We start from the raw sequence: 21,284 nt of genomic DNA on the forward strand, positions 1-21,284 counted from the left end.
AGCCAACAGAGCCTATTTCAGCTTGCAAAAACTGTTCCGCTGGAAACGTCTCACGATAGGGTCAAAGCTATTACTGTACAAGACTATGATCGTGCCAGTCCTCATGTATTCCTCGAAAACTTGGGTTCTTAGCAAGAAAAATTGCGAACTCTTGGCCGCGTTCGAGAGAAGAATCCTCCGAAGAATTTTTGGCCCCCTATATGAGGATGGACGATTCTGTAGCCTACACAATGACGAAATCTATGAGCGATACCATGACCGTCCGGTTGTGGATAAAATCCGGCTCAATAGGTTACGGTGGGCGGGTCACTTAATCCGTATGGATGAGGATGATGCCACCCGGAAAGTCTATAAGGGCAATATCTATGGTAGAAAAAGAAGACGGGGCAGACCCTGCCTAAGATGGAGCGATGGCCTAGGTCAGGACGCCAGACAGCTTTTAGGGATATCGAATTGGTGGACCTCGGCGCAAAACCGGGATGTCTGGAGTTCCTTATTAAGGCAGGCCTAGACCGGATACCGGTTGTTGCGCCGTTGATGATGAGTTGAAGTCGTCGCATTGACATTGGCATTGGCTCCATTACTTGACGCCCCGACTTCTTCCTTTTTGAGTGTCATCACTTGGCTCTCAGTATTTCGGAGATGTTCCTCTGCCTGGTTGACCAGTTTGTGTGCGGTACTGGGTCGCGTAATACGGTAAAGTCAGACTTATTCACTGAGGCGATCAGGTATCACCCTCGAAGAGAGACATATCACCCTCAGAGAGAGACAGGTTGGCTCCCAGGGAACTATATTCCGCGTCAATCTATCCTGCACTCCACTGTTTGGCATCGTAACGTAACGTAACTTCAATTCAGGATAGAATCGTTTATTCTATCAATGACAGAAAAACAATGTGAAATTCACTTTGCGCAGGCAATTAAACGAGACAGCAGTGAGCGCTTCGTTGTATCATTACCATTCACTGAGAAACCATCGGGTCTGGGTGATACACAACAAAACGCCTATAGGAATTCTAAGGCAATTTTTCTTGCTAAAAACACAAGTCTCCAAAGAATACATGAGGACTGGCAAGATCATTGTCTTGTACAGTAAGAGCTTTGACCCTATGGTGAGACGTTTCGAGCGAAACAGTTTTTCTAAACTGAAATAGAGAAATTATCAACGGTATCAAAGTTGTAGTCGCCCACTTTTATTGTTCTCATTTGACCAATGCGGTTTGATGCTGTTGCTTCTGTTTTTTAGTGCTGATGTTCTCCTTTGTTTGGGAATTTTTCGTAAAGAACTTGATACAAAGGCGCATTTTTCACAATATGCTTATTAATATCTTGAGCATGCGTAGCATTTTTTTCAGCCCGATATCATAGTTCACTATTGAAGTACAAAGGAACTAAGAATTCAACGAATTTCATTGGAAATTTGGGCTATGGTGGCACCTGATTTTGATCATGCAGTTTCGAGAAATCCACATTTAAAATTAGAATGTAACTACTAACCATAAAATCTTCTAATAATAATAATCGTTGGCGCAACAATTCAATTGGATCAGAGCCTTGAAGTGCGTTAGAGCACTTCATTCAAGACCGTAACGGTACACTGCAAGATTACAGTACCCTATAGAAGGCAATGTGGTCAGCATTGAACTTTGTTTAAGCGCGCAAGTAAGGAGCTAGTGGTCCGTGAATACAAAGAACGGCCTGTCCTGAAGGGAGAAGCGGAAGTATTTTATGGAGAGGTGCGCGGCGAGTAGCTCACGATCGTAGGCGCTGTAGTTACGTTGAGCTGGGTGGAGTTGCTTCGAAAGGAAGCTCAACGGTTGCCAGGTTTGATACACCCGTTGGTGAGGAGCGGCGCCTACCGCGGTGTCTGAGGCATTGGCGAACACGGCTAGGGACTGACTGAGGAAATGCCAGCAGCGTTGCATCAACAAACCATTGTTCGACCGTCTCAAACGCCTGGACGACTTCGGTAGATCACGCAAGCTCGCGGGAGTCTTTATTTTTGGGCCCAGACAAGTAAGCATTGATGATCACTTGATGATGGGCGGCCTTGGGCAAGAAACGACGGTAGAAGTCTAACATGCCCTAGAACCTTTGCAAGTCCTTCACCGTGGTTGGCAAGGGAAAGTTCTTTATCGCTTCAACCTTGTCTGGGTTGAGCTGGATATCGTTAGGGGTAATCATAGGATCGAGAAATTTCACCTGCTTCTGTACGAATCTGCGTTTTTCAACATTTAGAACAAGTCCAGCCTAAAGGAGACGTTGATGCATCTTCCAAGAGCTCAGTTTCGGAAGAATATGCGACCAAAACATCGTCCATGCTAGCGAAGCAGGAGTCTAGGTTTCGTAGGACAGAGTAGATGAACCTCTGGAAAGTCTGCGCAACGTTGTAAAAGCCGAAAGTCATCTTGGTGAACTCGACAGTTCGAAAGGTGTCCAGATAGGCGTTTTCGGTATGTCTTCGAGAGCGACAAGGATTTGATGATACGTCTTCGCCAAATCCAATGTCATGAAAATACGGCAGTTTTCAAGTAATAATAATAATCGTTGGCACAACAATCCACTTGAGTCGGGGCCTTGAAGTGTGTTAGAGCACTTCATTCAAGACCGTAACGGTACACTGCGGGATTACAGCGCCCTGTAGGAGGCAATATGGTCAGCACTGCGCTCCTCGAAATTATTACTGGCGGCAGCCAGTCGTAGTACCGGGAGAACCGATAGCTCATCACCCGTGTCGACTAGAAAGCAACGTCTATTCAGGCGGTCGAAGATTATAAGTCGACTTGGTACTGCGCTTCGTGTAGCCGTCGCCGAGGCACCCAGCGAGCCTAGTTTTAAAGGTTTTGTGTGAAACAAAACCTTATTAGAATCGAGACGGTGTCTGTCTGTCCGTCTGTCTTTCACACCCGATTTATTCGGAAACCGCTAGACCGATTGTCACAAAAATTGGACTCCCCACCGACACTTGCAGTGCACTAGTAATTCAAATTCAGTTAAACAAAAAAAAAATATAAATGTAAAAAAGAAGGAAAAGTTAAAAAAATAAGAACAAAAGAATAAATTAAATAAATTTCCCGCCTGTGCCCGTCGTAGGGTGCCGAAGGTTTACGATGCTGCGTTGTTTCCGTCGGCTCGTAGCACAGATGAATTCGTATACTTCGCTGGGATTTTGTACGCTGCTTTCGTATTCTCAAAATTTCGAACACCAAAACCGCTTAAGGGCAAAACCGCGTCCGAGTCCAACAAATGACAATTCAAACTGAAACGAACAATAAGACTGTTGCTTACGGTTCGGTCTCGTCCTTCGTAGTTTTCTATTCGAATAGTCGTCTTATTGCTGGTCTCGTTAAGAGCACTGGCGGTATGTTGATTCGCGAATATTTGAGAGCCACTGCTACGGAGACGGTCTCAGTTTTCCGATGATACAAGCCCGTTCGTTAATTGGTCAGCGATTGTAGCTTTTAAGATTCGATTTAATATTTATTTGCTATTATTTAAATATTTACAATTTCATACATTTTTTCAGTTCATTTGCAAGGTTTTGTGTAAAACAAAACCTTATCAAAACCGATTTACTGTCTGCCTGTCTGTCGTCCGTCACACGCATTTTTCTCGGACACTGTAACAGCGATTGACACTAAATTTGGTGGAAAGTTGGGAACTGTGAACGCTCACGCATATAGTAAGTTACATCCTGTTACGTCGAATTTAAGGGGGGCGTACATTTTTTTTCACCAAATAAAGTCATGTGGGGTATCAAATGAAAGGTCTCGGTTAGTACCTTCCGTAGCTGGTGTTAGTTTAGATATGTTGTGTTGGAAAGACGGGGAGTTCGGGGAATCGAAAGTGATCATTTATTTAACGGGGCCATTCTCAGAAACTGTCCAATCGAAAAATCTGAAAAAGAAGTCAAGAGGCTCCGAAATACCTTCCATATCGATATTCCTTCAAATAAAGGTAATAACAGTATGGTAGGGTAGGTACCCTAATAATAGTACATTACTATAATTTTCAGTAATTGGCTGCAGAACCTGCCTTAAGTTCATTCTAGCACCACGAGCAGCAATGTAGGCTATAATGTATACAAGATGTTTCGTTGAATATTTATCCGGCCCAAGGTTCAAATATCGCTCAGTGAAAAAACCGATATTTTGACGAATTTTCAAAAAACTTGCGTAGATTCTATCGCCACCCAGGTAAAAGACTGGAGTGAATTTTCTTGTGCATCTTGCGTTCGGCCAGGAGGTTCCCCATACATGTGAAAGGGGGGTGTAAATTTTTTTTCACCAATTATGATCATGTGGGATTTCAAATGAAAGGGTTCGATTAGTACTTCTCGAAAATGAAATTTTTCTGATATTGGGTGAAACATAGAGGAGGAGGAGAGGGTTCAAAATGTGTGCCTCAGGAAGTGGAACAGGTCTCGTTCTCAGAACCTATCCAACCGAAAAATCTGAGGAATATCATAGTGGTGCATGGAAATCCAGGCCGCAAAATGCATCCGGTTCCAATATCTGCACAAATAAAATTAATAATAGTGTAATAGTGTTTGGCTCTTCTTAAGCTACGATTAAACTACAACGTCAACCCTATATTATAAAGTACGACAGTGTCCCTAGTATAAAGATGTGTATGCAGAGACTACCTGTGCTGTTACTGTGCGATTTCGATGGTTCATGATCGGAAGTGCAAAAAAATTTCACTTCTTTAAAAGTAGACAGTCTGTGTTCCATATTATAATTCAATTGCTTATTGTGGTCAACGCAGCTACAACAACTTAAACAGAAAATTTGTCAATTTTAGAATAGCCTCCAAATATTACCAGCGTGATTCAGTTGCTCAATCAATGAATAATAGAGTCAAAACAGCTCTTAGCGTTATAAAGCGAATTTTCGCGGTAACATTTTGCAAAAACAACTTCTATCCTAGAAGCTGCAGCTGCTCCCACCACAATAGTAAACTGTTTCAAAAGTAGAGGGTTCATCAATCTGAATAATTTAAGCCTTCCAGAACTGCTTTTATCGATAAAAAAGCTATTGATTTGATCATTTCGGGGATGAATTTAGAGAACACCTTCTGTGTGATACAAATGTTGAGTGCTATAGAACGAAATAATTGAAGGCGGCAGCGAAGACGGAAAATCTCCAAAAATTGAAAGTATAAAACTAACTCCTGCATGCGTGTTTTTTATGCTGAATTATTTGCACAGCAAGACACGAAATAATATTTCACCAACCTTCTTGAATTTTTGGAATTTAAATATAGTGCTTTGGCCTTTTCCGTATTATCCCTGCTTAAGATACTATGATGTAAATTTATTACATGTTTCTTTTCCTTTTTCAGGATCCCGTCTCTGAACGATATGTGCAATCTGGAAATGATATGATGGTTGGTCCATCGACTACACCGAACTCCGCTGATTGGGTACGAAACAAGCACATCGGTAAGAAAGGAGAGTTCCGATATTTTTAAAAAATCACTTTAAAAAGATTTTTTGTGTTTTTTGAAATCATTAAACATTTACAGTAGTATATTTATAACAAGAAAGGCACAGAGCATAAACACTCTTTTTAATATTTTATGTGTACTTTGTCCAGTTGTTTGTTCGTGTTTCAATTTTCTATTTGAGTTTTCTGTGAATTTGTTCTTCCTTCACATAGTTCAGCAATAAGCATGTGGTTTAGCAAAACTTTTCTGTATTGTGCCTTGTCATGGATAGGAGTTAGAAACAAAATCAAAAGTAAAGTACTGGGAATACATCTTTTCATATTTAAGGCTAAATATTATCATTCCATGCTTAGAAACTATAAATTTGCAATTATATATTCATTTTTCCATATTTTTGTGAAATGTTTATGTTGTTTATTATTTTCTCGTTTATAATGTTATTCCACAGCTAAAAACTATAATTCGATAGCTTCAGTATGTTTGTGTTGTATCTAGAATTAGAAGGGAAAGTTAAAACTATATATATGTATGTTAGTATAAGCTACAAACACTTATAATGTACACGAACACATTCAAACGAAAATATTTAATCTAATTTCAATTTTGTTGTGATTTTCCACGTTTACTTTCTACTGTTTGTCACATTTGTGAGATTAATTTTTTTATTTCTTAAATTGTTCTGTTGGGACTATTTCCTTTTGCATATTTTTTTTTTGGTCTATGAATATTTTGGAAATTTCCAATTTGTTTTAGACTACTCAATTTCAATATTTCTGTAGTTCATATTTCGATTTATTCGCCAAGGATTGCTTTCTCCTTTTGTTTTCCAGTTGATATTTAATTAATTAGCAATAAAAAGGAGCACGATTTCGGTCCCACAATATTATCTAATCTTTAACATTCCGGTATTTGAGCTAGTTGTAGCTGACATCTGAAGTAGCGCAAACTCCCTAAGGGCATGTTATTTTTATTTTAACAGAATAATATAATGAAAGAGACAAAAAATGATTTTAAAACAAATATTCAATTTAATACCAGTATATATATATATATATATATGCTATGCTACGCATCCTATATCGGCAGAGCTCGTAAATATTCTTGATACTTGTTATCTATTATTTTTATTTTATATATAAATCTATATTCTACATATGTATCTATTATAACAAGTAACGAAGAGTACACTGTAAGTTAAATAAAAAGACAAGAACAATGTATACCTCACATTTCGTTACCTATTTGTTTAAATTGAAGCAGTTCATTCGTGCAATAAACAACAATGGTTTCGGTGAAACAACACATACTTCTCGGGTTCTGTTACATGCCATATTTGTAGAATTCCTCAACTTTCCTTGGGTGCATCCAGAGTGTGGTGTTGTTGTTATCACTTCGGCTAAGGGCACGAATGAAAGGAGTGTTTTGTACTAACTGAAAGTTTTGTTGTGGTTGGAAGGTGGAATTCTCAATTATTATTTCTGCTTAATTAAACTGTACTCGTAGTTATCCTCTGCGGGGAATTGATTTGTTTTGATTGCTTTTTGACGCTCCCTTTACGTGCTCTTCGTCATTCGTCGTTGGCTATCCGGAAATAGTGGCTGTGACAACTGGCTTATCGCAGCCTTCCTGGTATAGGTTGCGGAAAGCAGAAATTACCTATCTAAACTTACCCATATGGACTTCCTATTCAGAGCCTTCATTGGGATCAATTGAGTCCCGCATCAAACTAAGTGGCTAAGAGTTCACAATGTTTGCTTATAACCCAAGCAAAATACATGAGGACTAGCAAGATCACGGTTTTGTAGTTAGAGCTTTAACCTTTTGAAAAAATAGTTTGTGCGGAAGGATTTTGAGGGACTAAAAAGGGGCTCTATTGGCTACTAACATTCGTGTGCAGATTTCTTCATTAACATTGTTATCAGCTATACTTTTTATCCCAGATGGAAAAATTTATTTCGAAGTTGCATCTTCCTTTCTATAACTGCATATGTTTCCCATCGTAAATTTTGTCTAGCATGAGTTAATGTACAGTCCCATATGTTGCATTACCTACTCAGCCTAGATGCAACCTTGACAACATTTCCTTCGTTTTTGATGCTAATGTTACCACCTTGCATTTCGTCTTGCATTACTTAGTGTGCAACCCAAGATCTCTCGTCTGCTGCTCGATGTGCATGAAGGCAGTTTGTATATTGCTGGTTTCGCTTATGTCAATATCGGCAGCACAGACCAGTAGCCGGGGGACCTGAAGATGGTAGTGCCTTTCATTCACAACATTCCCTATGTCTTCAGTTGAGAGGATCGGAAATGAGATTTCCTTCTTTGTTTTGACATGACTACCGTGGGAGTATATATTTCTGCATCCTGCTGAATTGTTGTTGAAACTCTCGCGTCTTACTCTCTGTTCTGTTCGAGTTTATAGGCCTGTTGGTTTTCTCACGCTCCCTTCTTCTATCTGTGAAGTTCCTTCTCCGCTCGATCGAGTTCATGGTACGTACCTGTTAATGTTTGTAAAACAAAACCTTATTAAAATCGGCTCAATGTCTGTCCGTCTGTCTGTCGCACGCACTTTTCTCAGAAACGGCTATACCGATTGACACGAAATATGGTAGAAAAGTAGGATCTATGAACGCCTACACATGCAATAAATTTCATCTTTCTATGTTGAGTTTAAGAAGGGATATATGCAAAGGGGGGTTTTATTTTTTTTTTCACCGAATATAAGATGTCGATTGGTACTTTTCGAAGCCGACCTTAGTTTTCACATTTGTTGGAAAAGCGGGTAGTGCGGGGGTCGAAAATGTTGCCTTTTTTAACGGGCCCATTCTCGCAAACCACCCAACCGAAAAATTTGAAAAAAAAAATTGTGTACCTGCCTCAATACGGTGTCCAGGCCTCAAAATACTTCCCATATCGATATTTGCTCAAATTAAGTTAATACAAGTATATTTCTATAATTTTGGGGAAATTGAGTAGAAACCCCGCTTGAGTTTTGTCTTAGAGTTACAAAAATTTGCAGTAATCTAGAGTACAGTATGAAGCATATCTTCAAATTGATCAAAATCGTACTATTACTTACAAAGTTACAAAAGCTCGAAATTACCGTTTCCATGTGAATTTAATGCAACCCAAATACTGAATACCAATATCATATTAAAGTCAGTAGTTTGATATGCTAAATATCTGTATATATACATTATGGGCTACGTACAAATGAAATAGTTCTGCACTTAAATATATTTACATAACAAGCAAACAAAACCTTTCATACCTGAAGGGTCTAGCTTCCGGTTTCCCGTCCTACCATTGTTAGGTAACAATCATTATTGAGCCAAGCTTTTTCCGGAGCTGGGGTGAAATATGTTTGTGTATCATTGGTACAAGGTAGCGTCTTTCAGGTGACTATGAAGGCCATTTGGCGTTGTTTCATCTCTTGAACCTCTGTTAGCTGCGATTATTGTGGCATCCAATTTCCCTGTATGGATGGTGTGGTGGACTTTGGTATGGATGGCTTCAGTGTTCACTCTCACCAGAGTCACCGGGTCAGAGGAAATTCGAGGTGATGTTGTTTTTTGAGCCTGGAGCACCATGCTAACAAGATAGCGATGCAAGTCTGCATCGGCTTCTCTATGTTCGTGCATTCATCAAGGCTAAGAGCAGGCTCTTCTCCAGGGATGGGGTCTCTGCCTTGTTACACTGTGGTATCAGCCTTATATTGGAACACTAGGGTATCGGCTAACTAATTATTAGCTCCTATTCTGTGCATTGAGTTCACCTTGTATGAGAAAATGCACACATTATTTGTTCGGGTCCGTCGTTGTAAAATCAATCCAGTTTGAAGTTCCCTGTGTTTCCTCTTAATAATCGTTTTTCGTATAGGATTGTCAGTCCTATCCAACCCAACGTTTTTTTAAAGAAAGAATTCCCAGCGGTCACTACATGGAAATGGAAATACTATTTGCTGGTAGCACGGATCTTTTGCCGTTGCTTCAGCAGTTGTTTGGCGCATTTTGTGCTCCATCATTGGTATAATATCGACTTTAATTCGATGAAAATTTAATAGTAGTTAGGTCTCATTTTGACTTTAACTCGATAAATTCAGTTGTAATTGGTGCCATTTCAACTTTAACTCGATGAAAATTTAGTAGTAACTTTTTCCAGCAACTGACGCATGATCTGATTTGTTTTTATGTAATCGTATAATTCACGGATTGTTTCTTCGGTGAATTGTGGTGGTGGTATAATCCACGGATTGTTTCTTCGGTGAATGGTGGTGGTGTAAATATTCCATCGAATCCAGCTATCAGAATCTGGAACTGAAAAGATTGGGCGTTAAGCAAAGTTCGAAGTATTCTATTCATCGCTATGCCTGTTCGATCGGAGATTAGATTCCGCTATTTGTCAAAAACGTTAAAATTAACGGTAATTTTCTATGCGTACCCGCGTCCTATGAGAAAGTTGCACGGCTCAGCACACGACACTTTTGTTGAGTAGTTAACTATTAATAGTAGTTAATCATCATATCTGGTTTTCTGATCACTTTCCAACTGGTGCAAAAGGTTTCTTCTTTTCTCTTATGGATGAAGGAGCAAATCTTAGAAAAACCCCGCATCAATGTTAGGGATTCACACTGACTCCTGGAAGCTGGACGCTTCAGGTATGAAACGTTTTGTGTATTTCTTATATAAGGACGTTTGAGTGTGTATTTGCCCCATTAGAACGTAGCACGTAAAGACTGTTGCTCTGGACTAGCGAGTAGGCATGGTTATGTTTTGGAAACCTTGCATACAGTTATACTAAAACTATTCTCCGCTAAACTTATGTCTCGTGTTGGACTATTTTTTGTCTGGAGAGAGAGACAGGGGTGTTTAAATATCAATAAATCTGCCTTAAATTTATCGGTGACTCCTTTTATTTCACTCACTTTTTGCTGCCTTTGTTCGAAATGTCTATTTAACGTTTCCCAATCGGAATATGTTAGTTCATTCTCGTAGATCAATTGAAGCTTATTTACTTATTTAATGTTCTTCCTAAAATGGTATCTCTGCATAGTCGTCCCGGCGGCTGTTTCTCCTTCATGCTGGTGGGTGTGGTTGACATTCGGGTCCGTTTTTGTCTTTAATATTGTGCTAAGTGATTTAAGAGTTCAAGCTTTTAAGGTTATGACTTTACATATCCCCCTCTTCATGTTTTTATCAATTACTTTTCTGACAAGTCCGGTTTTCAAAACAAATGTTTAGCCAAATACCCCTTTTTCTGCACGAAGTGTTAGACTATTAACTAAACTATTTATGTCAGCTGTCCAATTGCCTTGTGAGGAAGGTAGCAATGGTTCGTGTGTAGGGTTTTCAAGCTATTACGTGCTTCCTTAATCCTACCGGATTGGTAATGCGCAAAGCACTATCGGCTGCACCAAAATTTTGTAGTGAATGGTGCGGATCGCCATGTCGTGGATAATCAGGATGATGTAAAAAGAAAACGCTAGAGTAAAAATAAAAAACATCAACTATATTTAAGTTATAATTAGTTGGAGCGAATTTCGCTCAATTTGCTCGGTCGCGTAATACGCTTGCCTATTTTAAAATGGTATTTCTGTCGATTTTTATCAGGCGCTTACTGTCGATTTCTGTGAAGCAAATACTACCGATGCTATCGTCGTTAATGTCAAACGCAACGCATGAATGATAAGTTATTAGTTTAGGTTATGTCTTATATATACACAGAATATGCTTATGCTACAATATTTTAACAGACATCAATTTAGCTTACTATTCTAAAATTGAATAGACAAGTATAATAGCTTTCTCCAAACTCCAATTTAAGTTTTCAATGTAGATATATATTTCGGGAGTAATTTGCCCCCTTCATCAGTTCAAAGCTACTAAAAGCAATTGTGATTATACGGTTCTTTTATACTTAATCACTAATTACTTAAATTTTTTTTTAAATTATTAACCTAATTACCTGTTAATTACCGCGGCGAATCTTATTAATTTTGAAGAGCAGTTACCTGAATTTGCGTTTAAAAACCGCGTCACCTCTTCTCTCAAAATTTCTAGACTTTCCCAAGGGTCCAAGGTTGCCGTTTGGTTTGTATGACGCAAGAGCTCAAGATTTTCCTGTTGAATGGCATGGGCTTGTTTGACTATGTGTGCTGCCCCTGATGATCTTATACACGAGTTTTGTTTCCGAACACTACCTACCGCTTGCTTGATGTGTTCATTAAATCCAGTTTAGTCTGTCCTACTATAGGTATAGCTTATTACAGTCGCTGAACGTTATTCGGTAGATTCTGCTTTTTTCTTCCGCTACCAAAGCATCCTTAACGCTTGCCAGCAAATTCCGCAAGGAGGAGGATCGACTCCAACCTACGACTTCTAGTTGAAACCTTTTTATCCAATTCCTGATGGTGTTAAATAGGAATACGGGATACCCATCCGTCTGGTGGTTGCCTCCTTATGCTATTGTGTTGCTCCGATCAGTTTCTCAATTTTCTGAGAATTATACCCATTCTTAATAGCGGTGTCAATAATATGCTGTCGTTATTTATTGAAACCGTATTCCGAAAGAGGGTACGTGTTCAGACGGTGAATCTTGCAATTATAGGCAGCCATTTTTTGGGAAAATGTATGTTGGTATCGTTCTCTGCGTTGCTGTTGGTTTACGGGATATCTCGAACTTAAGCTTCCCGGTAGAGTTGACAATATTTAGATCTAGGAAGGGTAGAGCCCCATTCTTTTCTACCTCTATTTTATAGAGGAGATGACCATGTCGATATCGTCTCTTCTTACAATCGCAAATACGTCGTCTACTTACCTAACCCATCCTTTAGGCATTATTCCCCTGAATTCAATTTCTTCTTCGATTGATGACATGAACCTTTCAGTAAGTAACGGCGAGAGGGGTTCCCCATCGCTAGTCCCGAAGCAGTTTTGTAGAATCTACCCCGAAACGTGAAATAGTTTTCGTTCATGCAGAGCCTGGCAAGGTTTGCATAGATATAAACTTATCTTCTCCATTCCGGCCCAGATCCAAACTGGCTCAGTCATCTCTCGAGTTCGAAAGTTGAGCCTTTCACTCGCGTGTTGGTAAAAAATGCCTTCACATCGAAAGACACCATCACTTCGTCACCACCCATTCTCTTAACGGTGGGGTGCACATGTGCCATTTTGAATGCAAGACATGTGAAGTGCACGTTTACAATTTGATACTATACAAGGTCGCGTGAGCTCGGAGGTAATAAACGGGAAATGTGTTCACATGTTTGTCATCTGTATCGCGCTGTCTGCTTTTGACTTGGGACGTAATTGAATATTTGGCTAGATACGTAAATATAAGTACATGAGGGTAGGCAGTTGTGTTATGATGTTTACGGAACTATATATTGTATGGATAGAATGATGTGAGAATAGACCATCGCGAGTTGATAGTGCGTGCCGATTGCGCCTAAATTTTATGCACTGCCACCATGCACCATGAGACTTAAAGTACAGCAGTACATTTAAGATTTGCTGGTTTCTCTAGAACCTAGTCTCATCTGAGTGTTACTCCGCACGTTGCCACTTTTCCCACACCAATTAATTTTCTATTATCTTTTATCCATTGCTTCTATTATACAGGGTGTCCAAAAAGTCAACGATAATACTTAAAGGGCTGGTAGAACAACTCACAAACATAAAAAAAACATAAAATAGCCTTAGTGAAAACTAGATGGTTTTCGAGGTAATGGCAATTTAATAGAATTCTATACTGTTTATTAATCAAAAAGCAACATTTGACTAACAATTCAAATATGCATTTTAATATTTAATTTAAAATTAAACTGAAATATAACTTTTTTTTATTTTCCATCCCTAAAATTTGAACCCACATACTGGAAAAAAGACGGGACTACCATCTTTAAAGTAATAAATCAAATTATTGTGAGCGTACCGCGAACAGTTTATAGTAAGAGGTTAGATATTGTCTGCTATTTGTAGTATAGCCTAAAATTGATAGACAAGTAGCTTCCTCCAAACTACAAATTTTAGTTTTCAATGTAGATATATATTTCGGGAGCAACTTGCCCCCTTCATCAGTACAAAGCCATTAAAATTTGAAGGGGCAAGTTGCTCCCGAAATATATATCTAAATTGAAAACTAAAATTTATAGTTTTGAGGTCTATCAATTTTACTTTATAGTAAGCAATTGTAGAATAATCTGCTGTCTATATCATTAAACAATTTGCATAGTTATGCATGGGAAAATTTTCACTCCATTCGAGAACCATACCGATTCAAAGTTGTGGACCGGCATCTTCAACGGACGTTCAAATTACCAGGAAATCTGAACTGACAGCTTAACTACATTTTTTGTAAAATTATCTAACAGATCGACAACAGGCTTCGGCCACACTCCGATCTATTTCGTCTCAAATGATAGCTGCTCAATCCATTATGTTCGTGAAATCCGACATTATGTACCTTTAGAGATGGATTTGCCGAGTTGATCCGATTTTATGCCCTCCCAGGTCGCCAGAATTGAACTCGCCAGATTTTTTTTACTGAGGTTGAATAAAAGGTTAGGCTTATGCCAAGCAGAATAAATAAAAAAATTACTTAAGTCTGCAATTAACTGACGCGGACCAAGAACTGAATGTTTCAAAAAATGCAAGACGTACATGCAATCGTTTGCGTTGGTGGTAGGCAATTCGGACATGTTATTTAATTTTGGTTACGGTGAATAAAAACGGTACTTTAAACACAATTCAAATTGCTTATTTTGTGAAATAATCCCAAAAGTGGATTAACAACAGTACCAACATTTTACTGAACAATGAATTCTTTGTTCAGTAAAACCGTCTTTTCAGTACCGTCTTTTCGTTGATGAATACCTGGCAGATGCTGTCTAGTTTTCAAAACTACATTATCATTTAATGTAGTTTCCAGGTCACTGGCGAAGTTAGCTCAATATTTTTTTAGGTGTATGAGGATTCAAACTTTAGGGATGAAAAATAAAAAATATCATATTTGAGTTTAAAAAAAATTTGTTGTATTTGTATTTGATTAATGAAGCGGCCAATCTGTAGAGAAAAGTTAAAATAAAAATCTAGTACGAATTTTTTTAGCAGGGACACTCGAAAATCTGAATGAAGATGACGATTTTAACGAATTCTATTGAATAGCCATTATCTCGAAACCCATCAACGTTTTACTAATGGCATTTTATGTTTTTCTGGATACGTGTAAGTTACTCTACCAGCTTTTTAAGTATTGTCATTGACTTTTGTGTCTGGATAGCTCAGTGATTAAAGCGCAAGGCTGTCGTACAGAAGATCGCGGTTCAAATCTCACTGGTGGCAGTGGGATTTGTATTTTAATATGATGTCGGATACCAGTCGACTCAGCTGTGAATAAGTATCTGAGTAAAATCAGGGTAATACTCTCTGGCGAGCGCAATGCTGACTATATTGCCTCCTACAGTGTCCTGTAGTGTACCGTTACGGTCTTGAAAGGAGTACCCTAACACACTTAAAGGCCCTGATCCAATATGAATTGTTGCACCAACGATTGTTATTATTATTATTTTTATCGTTGGCTTTTTGGGCACGCTGTATATAGTACAACCAACCACGCTATATATAGTACAACCAAAAGTTCTTCATTTGAGGTAGTGTCAAGCCAGCGCACTCCGATGACACGACGCATACAGGTATTGGCGAAAACTTGAAGTTTTTGAGTAACAGTGGAGTTCACTTTCATGTGCAACTCCCACATTGCAATACAAAAACAAAACACTAGCCCAGACCAGTCTCAAGTTGATCTTGGTGTTGAGATAATTGCATTTTTATTTGCATATTTGCAGATTTTAGACAGGGCAGCGAAGTGCTGTTAATGCGTCGGGCAAAATCCAGTTCGGTGTCACCGTCAGCAGAAACCGCGCTTCCTAGATATACAAATTGATCAACACTTTCGATGCTCTGCTCATGAATGCAGATAGGGAGAGTGTGTTGACTCGTTAGACTGAGAACCTTGGTTTTATTGGTGTTTATTTAAATCTAGAGCCATTTGACCAAGGTCCAGGACCCTATGAGAGAGCAAGCGTATGTCATCAGCATAACCGAGGTGTTTGAGGAAAGATGTCATCATCCATTGAACTCCTGCACGTCCTCCAGACAAAGCAGCATGAAGAACGTCACCGATAACAAAAAAAAATATCGGCGACAGAATGCAACTGGCGGACTCCGCTTTAGACCTGAAAATCCTCCGAGATTTTGCCCCGGTGCCCCGTGACATTTTCGCCATTATATGTCGCTCTGATAATAGCTATTAGTTTCTTTGGAATGTACGTTTTGCATAGAGCGGTCCAGGTACACTCCCTGTTAACGCTATCGAAAGCTTCCCGAAATCGATAAAGAGCAGGTGCATTGAAGATATCTAAACACTGCGCACTGTTCCAAAATGATCCGTTGGGTGTTGATGTGGTCAATGCAGGAGGATCCCGAGCGGGAACCAACCTGCTCTCTGTCTATCATCTTTTCGAAATGTTTTTTCATGCATTCCAGATTAATTTTAGCTATTATCTTTGCAACGGCGGGGAGCACGCAAATACCGCTCCCATCGTCACATTCGAAATGGGTCCCCTTCTTCACGATCTTGTAGATAATCCTCATTTTCCGCTCTCTTGGAAAGGCTCAGATTCCCAAGATTTCTGTTCGAGTGCAAACAGCAAATCGGCAGTAACTGCAGGTGAAGTGATGAATAACTCTACGGGAGACCGTCAAGCCCAGCGGCTTTACTACACTACGCTGAACTTTTCAGGATTTCGCTCGGTATCGTAGTTGGAGCGCGTCACGACCGTCATCACTGGCAGCAGTCAGTAGAGTATTCAAACCCTTCCTTTCATCGATCCGCTTCCACTATTCTGCAGTAAGCTAGATCTTATAACGCCCCTTTGGGACGTGGCCGACAACCTGTGTAGCACCCGAGAAAAGAGCACTGTTGATAGCGGCCCAATCTTCTGCAACTCTCGAGCGACAGTTGGGTCATATAAGCGGTCGATGTTGAACTTAGGGGGTCGCAGCTCTCCAAACCTGGCAAATAAACGTAAGCGACCATCAGATGGTGATCTCTTTCGACGCCGATGTCAGCGCCTCTCTTGTTACGCACGTGCAGATGATCACGAACTGGTCGATCTGAATGCTCGTATGGCGTCGGTCAGTTGAAACCCAACTGATCTTATGGCAGGCACTGTGCTCGAAAAATGTACTACCAATGACGAGGCGGTGGAAGTTGCAAAAATCCACGAACCTCCCATCATTACAATTGCGGTCGCCAAGACTGTGTTTCCCCATGACATGTCCCAGCAAGGTGTTGTTAGATCCCACCTTGGCATTCAAATCACATATCACGATCACTATGTCACCTTTAGGAAACCTCCCCTGAACTGCGTTTAATTGCTCGTAGAAAGCATCCTTCTCCTCTATATAAGAAGTCTCCGTCGGTGCGTAATATTGTACAATTGTGATGGTCCTTCATCTGGATCGGAATCTTATAGATAGAGGTCTGTCAGAAATCAGCTCTGAAGTAAAGAGAGCGTGCCTTGCGGTAGAAGTCAGCAGCAACCAGACATCGAATTCGCATCTGCTACCACTTGCCTTTCCAGAGTACAAAAATTGCCTAAAAAGGGAGAGGAGTCCCAGCACCTGGGAATTTGCTTGCTGGAATTCTCGCTCAAGTTGAAGAAAGCGACCATTCTGAGGACCCTCGCTACCTTTGCCGAGATAATTGGTCCGTTTCGGCCCCCGGACTCCTCTTTGCAACTAATGTTTGCAGGGCTATATTCGGTGAAAACAAAGGGCTATATTCGGTGAAAAAAAATTGTACACCTCCCTTTTGCATATATAGGGACACCCCTTAAATGATGGTATTCGCTATATGCAAGAGGATTCACAGTTTCTACCTTTCCACCAAATTTGGTATCAATAGGAGTGACTGTTTCTGAGGCGATAAATCGACAGACAGACAATATGCATGACTTTCATAATGTGTATATAAGAAATAACGATCCCTGGAAGCACATGGTGAGAACTGGTTGGCGTAAGTAGGCGTGCGAGTACTCGGAACGACACAGTACGGGAGACTTATTCGCTCCCTACACTGGCTCGCCTCGGGGCAGTACTTTCTTAGTGCTACATACCAAACGTGTTTGAATGTTTCGGCGGAGACTTTTCATATCGTAACAGATCGTCAAGTATTTAATACAACTCATTTTTCTTCAGCTGTACTCAAGTATATGAAAGTTATCTTCATTTTCTAATTTATTTTCATCAATCGTTACGTTTTGTCTGGTGGGCGCCATTTTTCTAGTTTACGTCATAATTTTCGTCTTGTTTTCATAAGTTCGTAAAAAAACTTGGTTTGCTGCTTGTGCAAAATCGCGCCATGATGTTTATATCGACATATGCGACGATTCATAGGCATAGGTAATTTTCGCATAATTTGTTCCAGTGCCAGATTGAACAATGCAGGTGTCACCCCATTTTTAAGGTTTTGTGTGAAACAAAACCTTACTAGAATCGAGTCGGTGTCTGTCTGTCTTTTTTTTCAGGAGGTGGAAATCTATAAGGCACTGTTCTGGACACACCAGTGTGTGGGACTTTTACCCACTAAAACCACTCCCGACTCCCTCCCTGCCCCGCGGAACCACGATCACGGGGCGGAGTCAATTCATTCTAGCTTAGTCACCTTTCTTCTATACGCGGGGCAGGTGACCACGTTTTTCTCCTCTCCTCTGCATTTCGCAGTTTGGATTGGTTAGATGCGATTATGGAGTTGATCGCATCCCAATTTTCTTGATGTGCTACTATTTTTGGCACCAGATTTTTTGGTACCAGCACCTCAATGGAAGAAGACATGCTCTGGGTTCTCTGGGACTCCATCGCAATTTGGACAGTCGGGTGAGGTGTCCAATTTAAACCTCCATGTCCCGTGAGAAACTGGGTGAGATTATAATTAATCTCACCGTGTCATCTCTCCAACCACTCCTCCATGGCAGGACTCAGATTGTGAGTCCACTGACCCTTTCCTGAGCGTTCTCATTGTTCTTGCCATCTATTTATGGATCTCTCCCATTGCATTGTATATATTCGCCATCTCATCTGCCAAGATGTCAATTTGTATCATTCCAGAGATGACGAATGCTGCATCATCTGAGACAGTCCTGAAGGCAGAGCATACCCTCAGGTCTGTCCTCCGGTAGACTGTTTGTTAGTGTTAACTGGCATCTGCAACGCCTCCCTCCAAAGTGGGGTCGTATAGAGCATGATTGAGGTCACCACTCTGACTATAAGCAGCCTCGAGGTATACCGTGGCCCTCCCATGTTCCGCATCATCGTCGCCAGGGCCATACTAGCAGTGGATGATTTACCGCAAACATACTGTACGTGTTGCTTATAGCTGAGCTTCCTTTCTGTCATCACCTCTAAGTATTTGTTGACCGGCTTGAAGTGATGATATTATTCCCGATTCTAATACAGGCGTAATTTCTCTTCCGGCGCTAAGTGATGAGGACCGCTTCTGTTTTTTCCTCCGCAAGTATCAAACCCGAGCTTTCTAGCCAACTTTTACACAGCTCTGATTGCCTCGCTTGAGTATAACTCAGCATCTTCGAGTTGCTTTGCGACAACAACCAGCGTTATGTCGTCAGCGAAACCTACCACTATGGCTTCCTCCGGAAGGGGAGGATTAAGGACATTGTTGTACATGATGCTCCACAGTAGTGGAAACAATGGAAACAATACGGAGCCCTGCGGGACACCTGTGAAAACAACGTACTCCTGGGGTCGGTCATCGGTGTCCATGCCGCTGGAAATATCCCTTCGGGCATGCACGCTTCGAATAACTCAGCAAACAGGTCCAGCCTGAATTTCACGGCAAGCTTAAGGGCCTCCACCCAGGCTCGCACTTTATTGTCTCCTATTCTACCGCAGATCTCCAGCAGCAGGTGGTGGATGATTTTCAGCAAGAGAGTGGGACACGTGATCTGCGGAGATGAATGGCCTCTAAATCGTCCCATCACGATTCTATAAGCACTCCCCTACGGGTTTACGTCCGCTTCTCAGCAGGGTTCTTTAGAGCATGTCCTTTTACTTTGCTGGATGGCGAGCTTGAGGGTTTTGCGGGCTGCCTTATAGGCGCACTCTTTCTGCCCTTGATCTTCTGGCTCGGTGGCAGGCTGATCGAAGGCCGGTCAGTTCATCATTCCACCAGTAGTTTGGTCTTCTGCTGGGGAATGAGCACCTCCTAGTCATGGACGCTTCACATGCTTTGGCGATGCATTGAGTCAGATGGACGGATCTTTCCGTAGAAGCGCCTGCTTTATCAGGTTGATCTAACCAAACCTCTACGAAAGTGTGCTCATCCAAAGATTTTGCAGACCAGCCTGAAATCTTTTTCGGTTTCGGGCATGATAGCTCTTGGCCCTGTCGCTCGATATATGTCTCAAAGAAAATTGCCTGGTGAATGCTGACGCACCACGACATATCCCGCGCCAGCGCAGGGTTGACAAATTTCAGGTTTACAACCAAGCCTGATCCCACTTTCTGAAAGGTGTTTACAGCACCTTCGTTAGCCAAAACTATGTTCATCTGCGCAAAAGCTTCTAATAAACTGCGCCCCCTAGCATTTGATTCCCCGCTATCTCATTCTAGGGCCCAAGCATTGAAATCACCAGCAATCACCTTTAGACTTCGTTCCCTCGCGTCGAGAACAATATTATCAAGCATTTGCTCGAATTCAGACAGTGTAAAACTTGGTGGGGCGTAGCAGCTGTATACATATACACCACTTATTTTCGCCCACACAAAGCCACTGGCTGCCTGACTTGCAGTACATTGTATGGCCTGTCGACCGTAAGCCCATATCGGCGCTCCACCAGTCGAATCTGTGACCCATACGCCACCGTGACGGCTTCTGTACGGCTCACTTATGATGGCGATTTCCATCTCTGATTCAAACGTGGTCTGCTCATGTAAATCCTGAGCGACCCTGCAATGATTGAGGTTTATCTGAATAAACCTCATTTTCTTATTGCAGTGAGCGCCTTCCTAAATTCAGGACATTTTCTACTTCCGGCAATATGCCGGTTATCTTGTCCCTCTTTCACCTCGCACAATAGGCATTTGGGGTCCCTATTGCACTCCCTGGCAATATGGTCCTTCTTCCCACACCTTCTGCATCGATCGGATCGATCAATGCTACTGGTGCATACCTTCGCGAAGTGCCCAAACATGAGGCATTTAAAGCACCTCTTTAGAGAAATTTGTTCTCTTAAGAAAAATCCTCCAGTATAAACTTATAACACGGATGGTAGTTTGCCAGTAAGTTATATTTCAATGCAAAGTTTTGATAGAGAATCTTGCAGACGGAGCTATGTTAATTGATGTACTTGGTTCTGCCCAACATGCTGCATGGAGGTTTGTGTACTGTATAGTTGCATAGCCTACAACTGGACTTGGTGATTAAGAAGGTATGAAGAAGGCACCATTTATAGATTTTATTTTTGAGGGAAGCATCCTGAATTGACGTTAGGAATGCTTTGGAATCATAGAATAGTACATCGTCAGGGAAACATTTGTTAACAAAAACCTGCGTCAAAAACGATGAAGTAAATTTTTGGAACAATAAATGAACTATAAACAAAAAAACTACGTTTCCTTTACTAATTATTTCTATTGTGCAAATATGTATATTTTGGCGACTAGTTAAACTGTCTTCTTTGAGTTATGGAGACCGAGAAAGATGTTAGGCTGGTCTGAATGGTTGAATGACGCTGGTACTAAAGTGCTTGATAGAATA

The 21,284-nt window shown here is 40.8% G+C and overlaps 1 protein-coding gene across 2 annotated transcripts in view; it reads left to right on the top strand.

Moving 5' to 3' along the window:
* The window catches only part of LOC119660814 (epidermal growth factor receptor kinase substrate 8-like protein 1), a 115,841-nt gene that overhangs the window by 60,584 nt on the left and 33,973 nt on the right, over positions 1–21,284 (top strand). For both annotated transcript variants that reach the window (XM_038069657.1, XM_038069655.1), the window contains one exon: positions 5,343–5,442. In XM_038069657.1, coding sequence (XP_037925585.1) covers positions 5,343–5,442 — 100 coding nt within the window. The remainder of the gene's footprint in view (positions 1–5,342; positions 5,443–21,284) is intronic.

Source organism: Hermetia illucens, chromosome 7, assembly GCF_905115235.1.
Source record: "Hermetia illucens chromosome 7, iHerIll2.2.curated.20191125, whole genome shotgun sequence".
Lineage (NCBI taxonomy): Eukaryota > Metazoa > Arthropoda > Insecta > Diptera > Stratiomyidae > Hermetia > Hermetia illucens.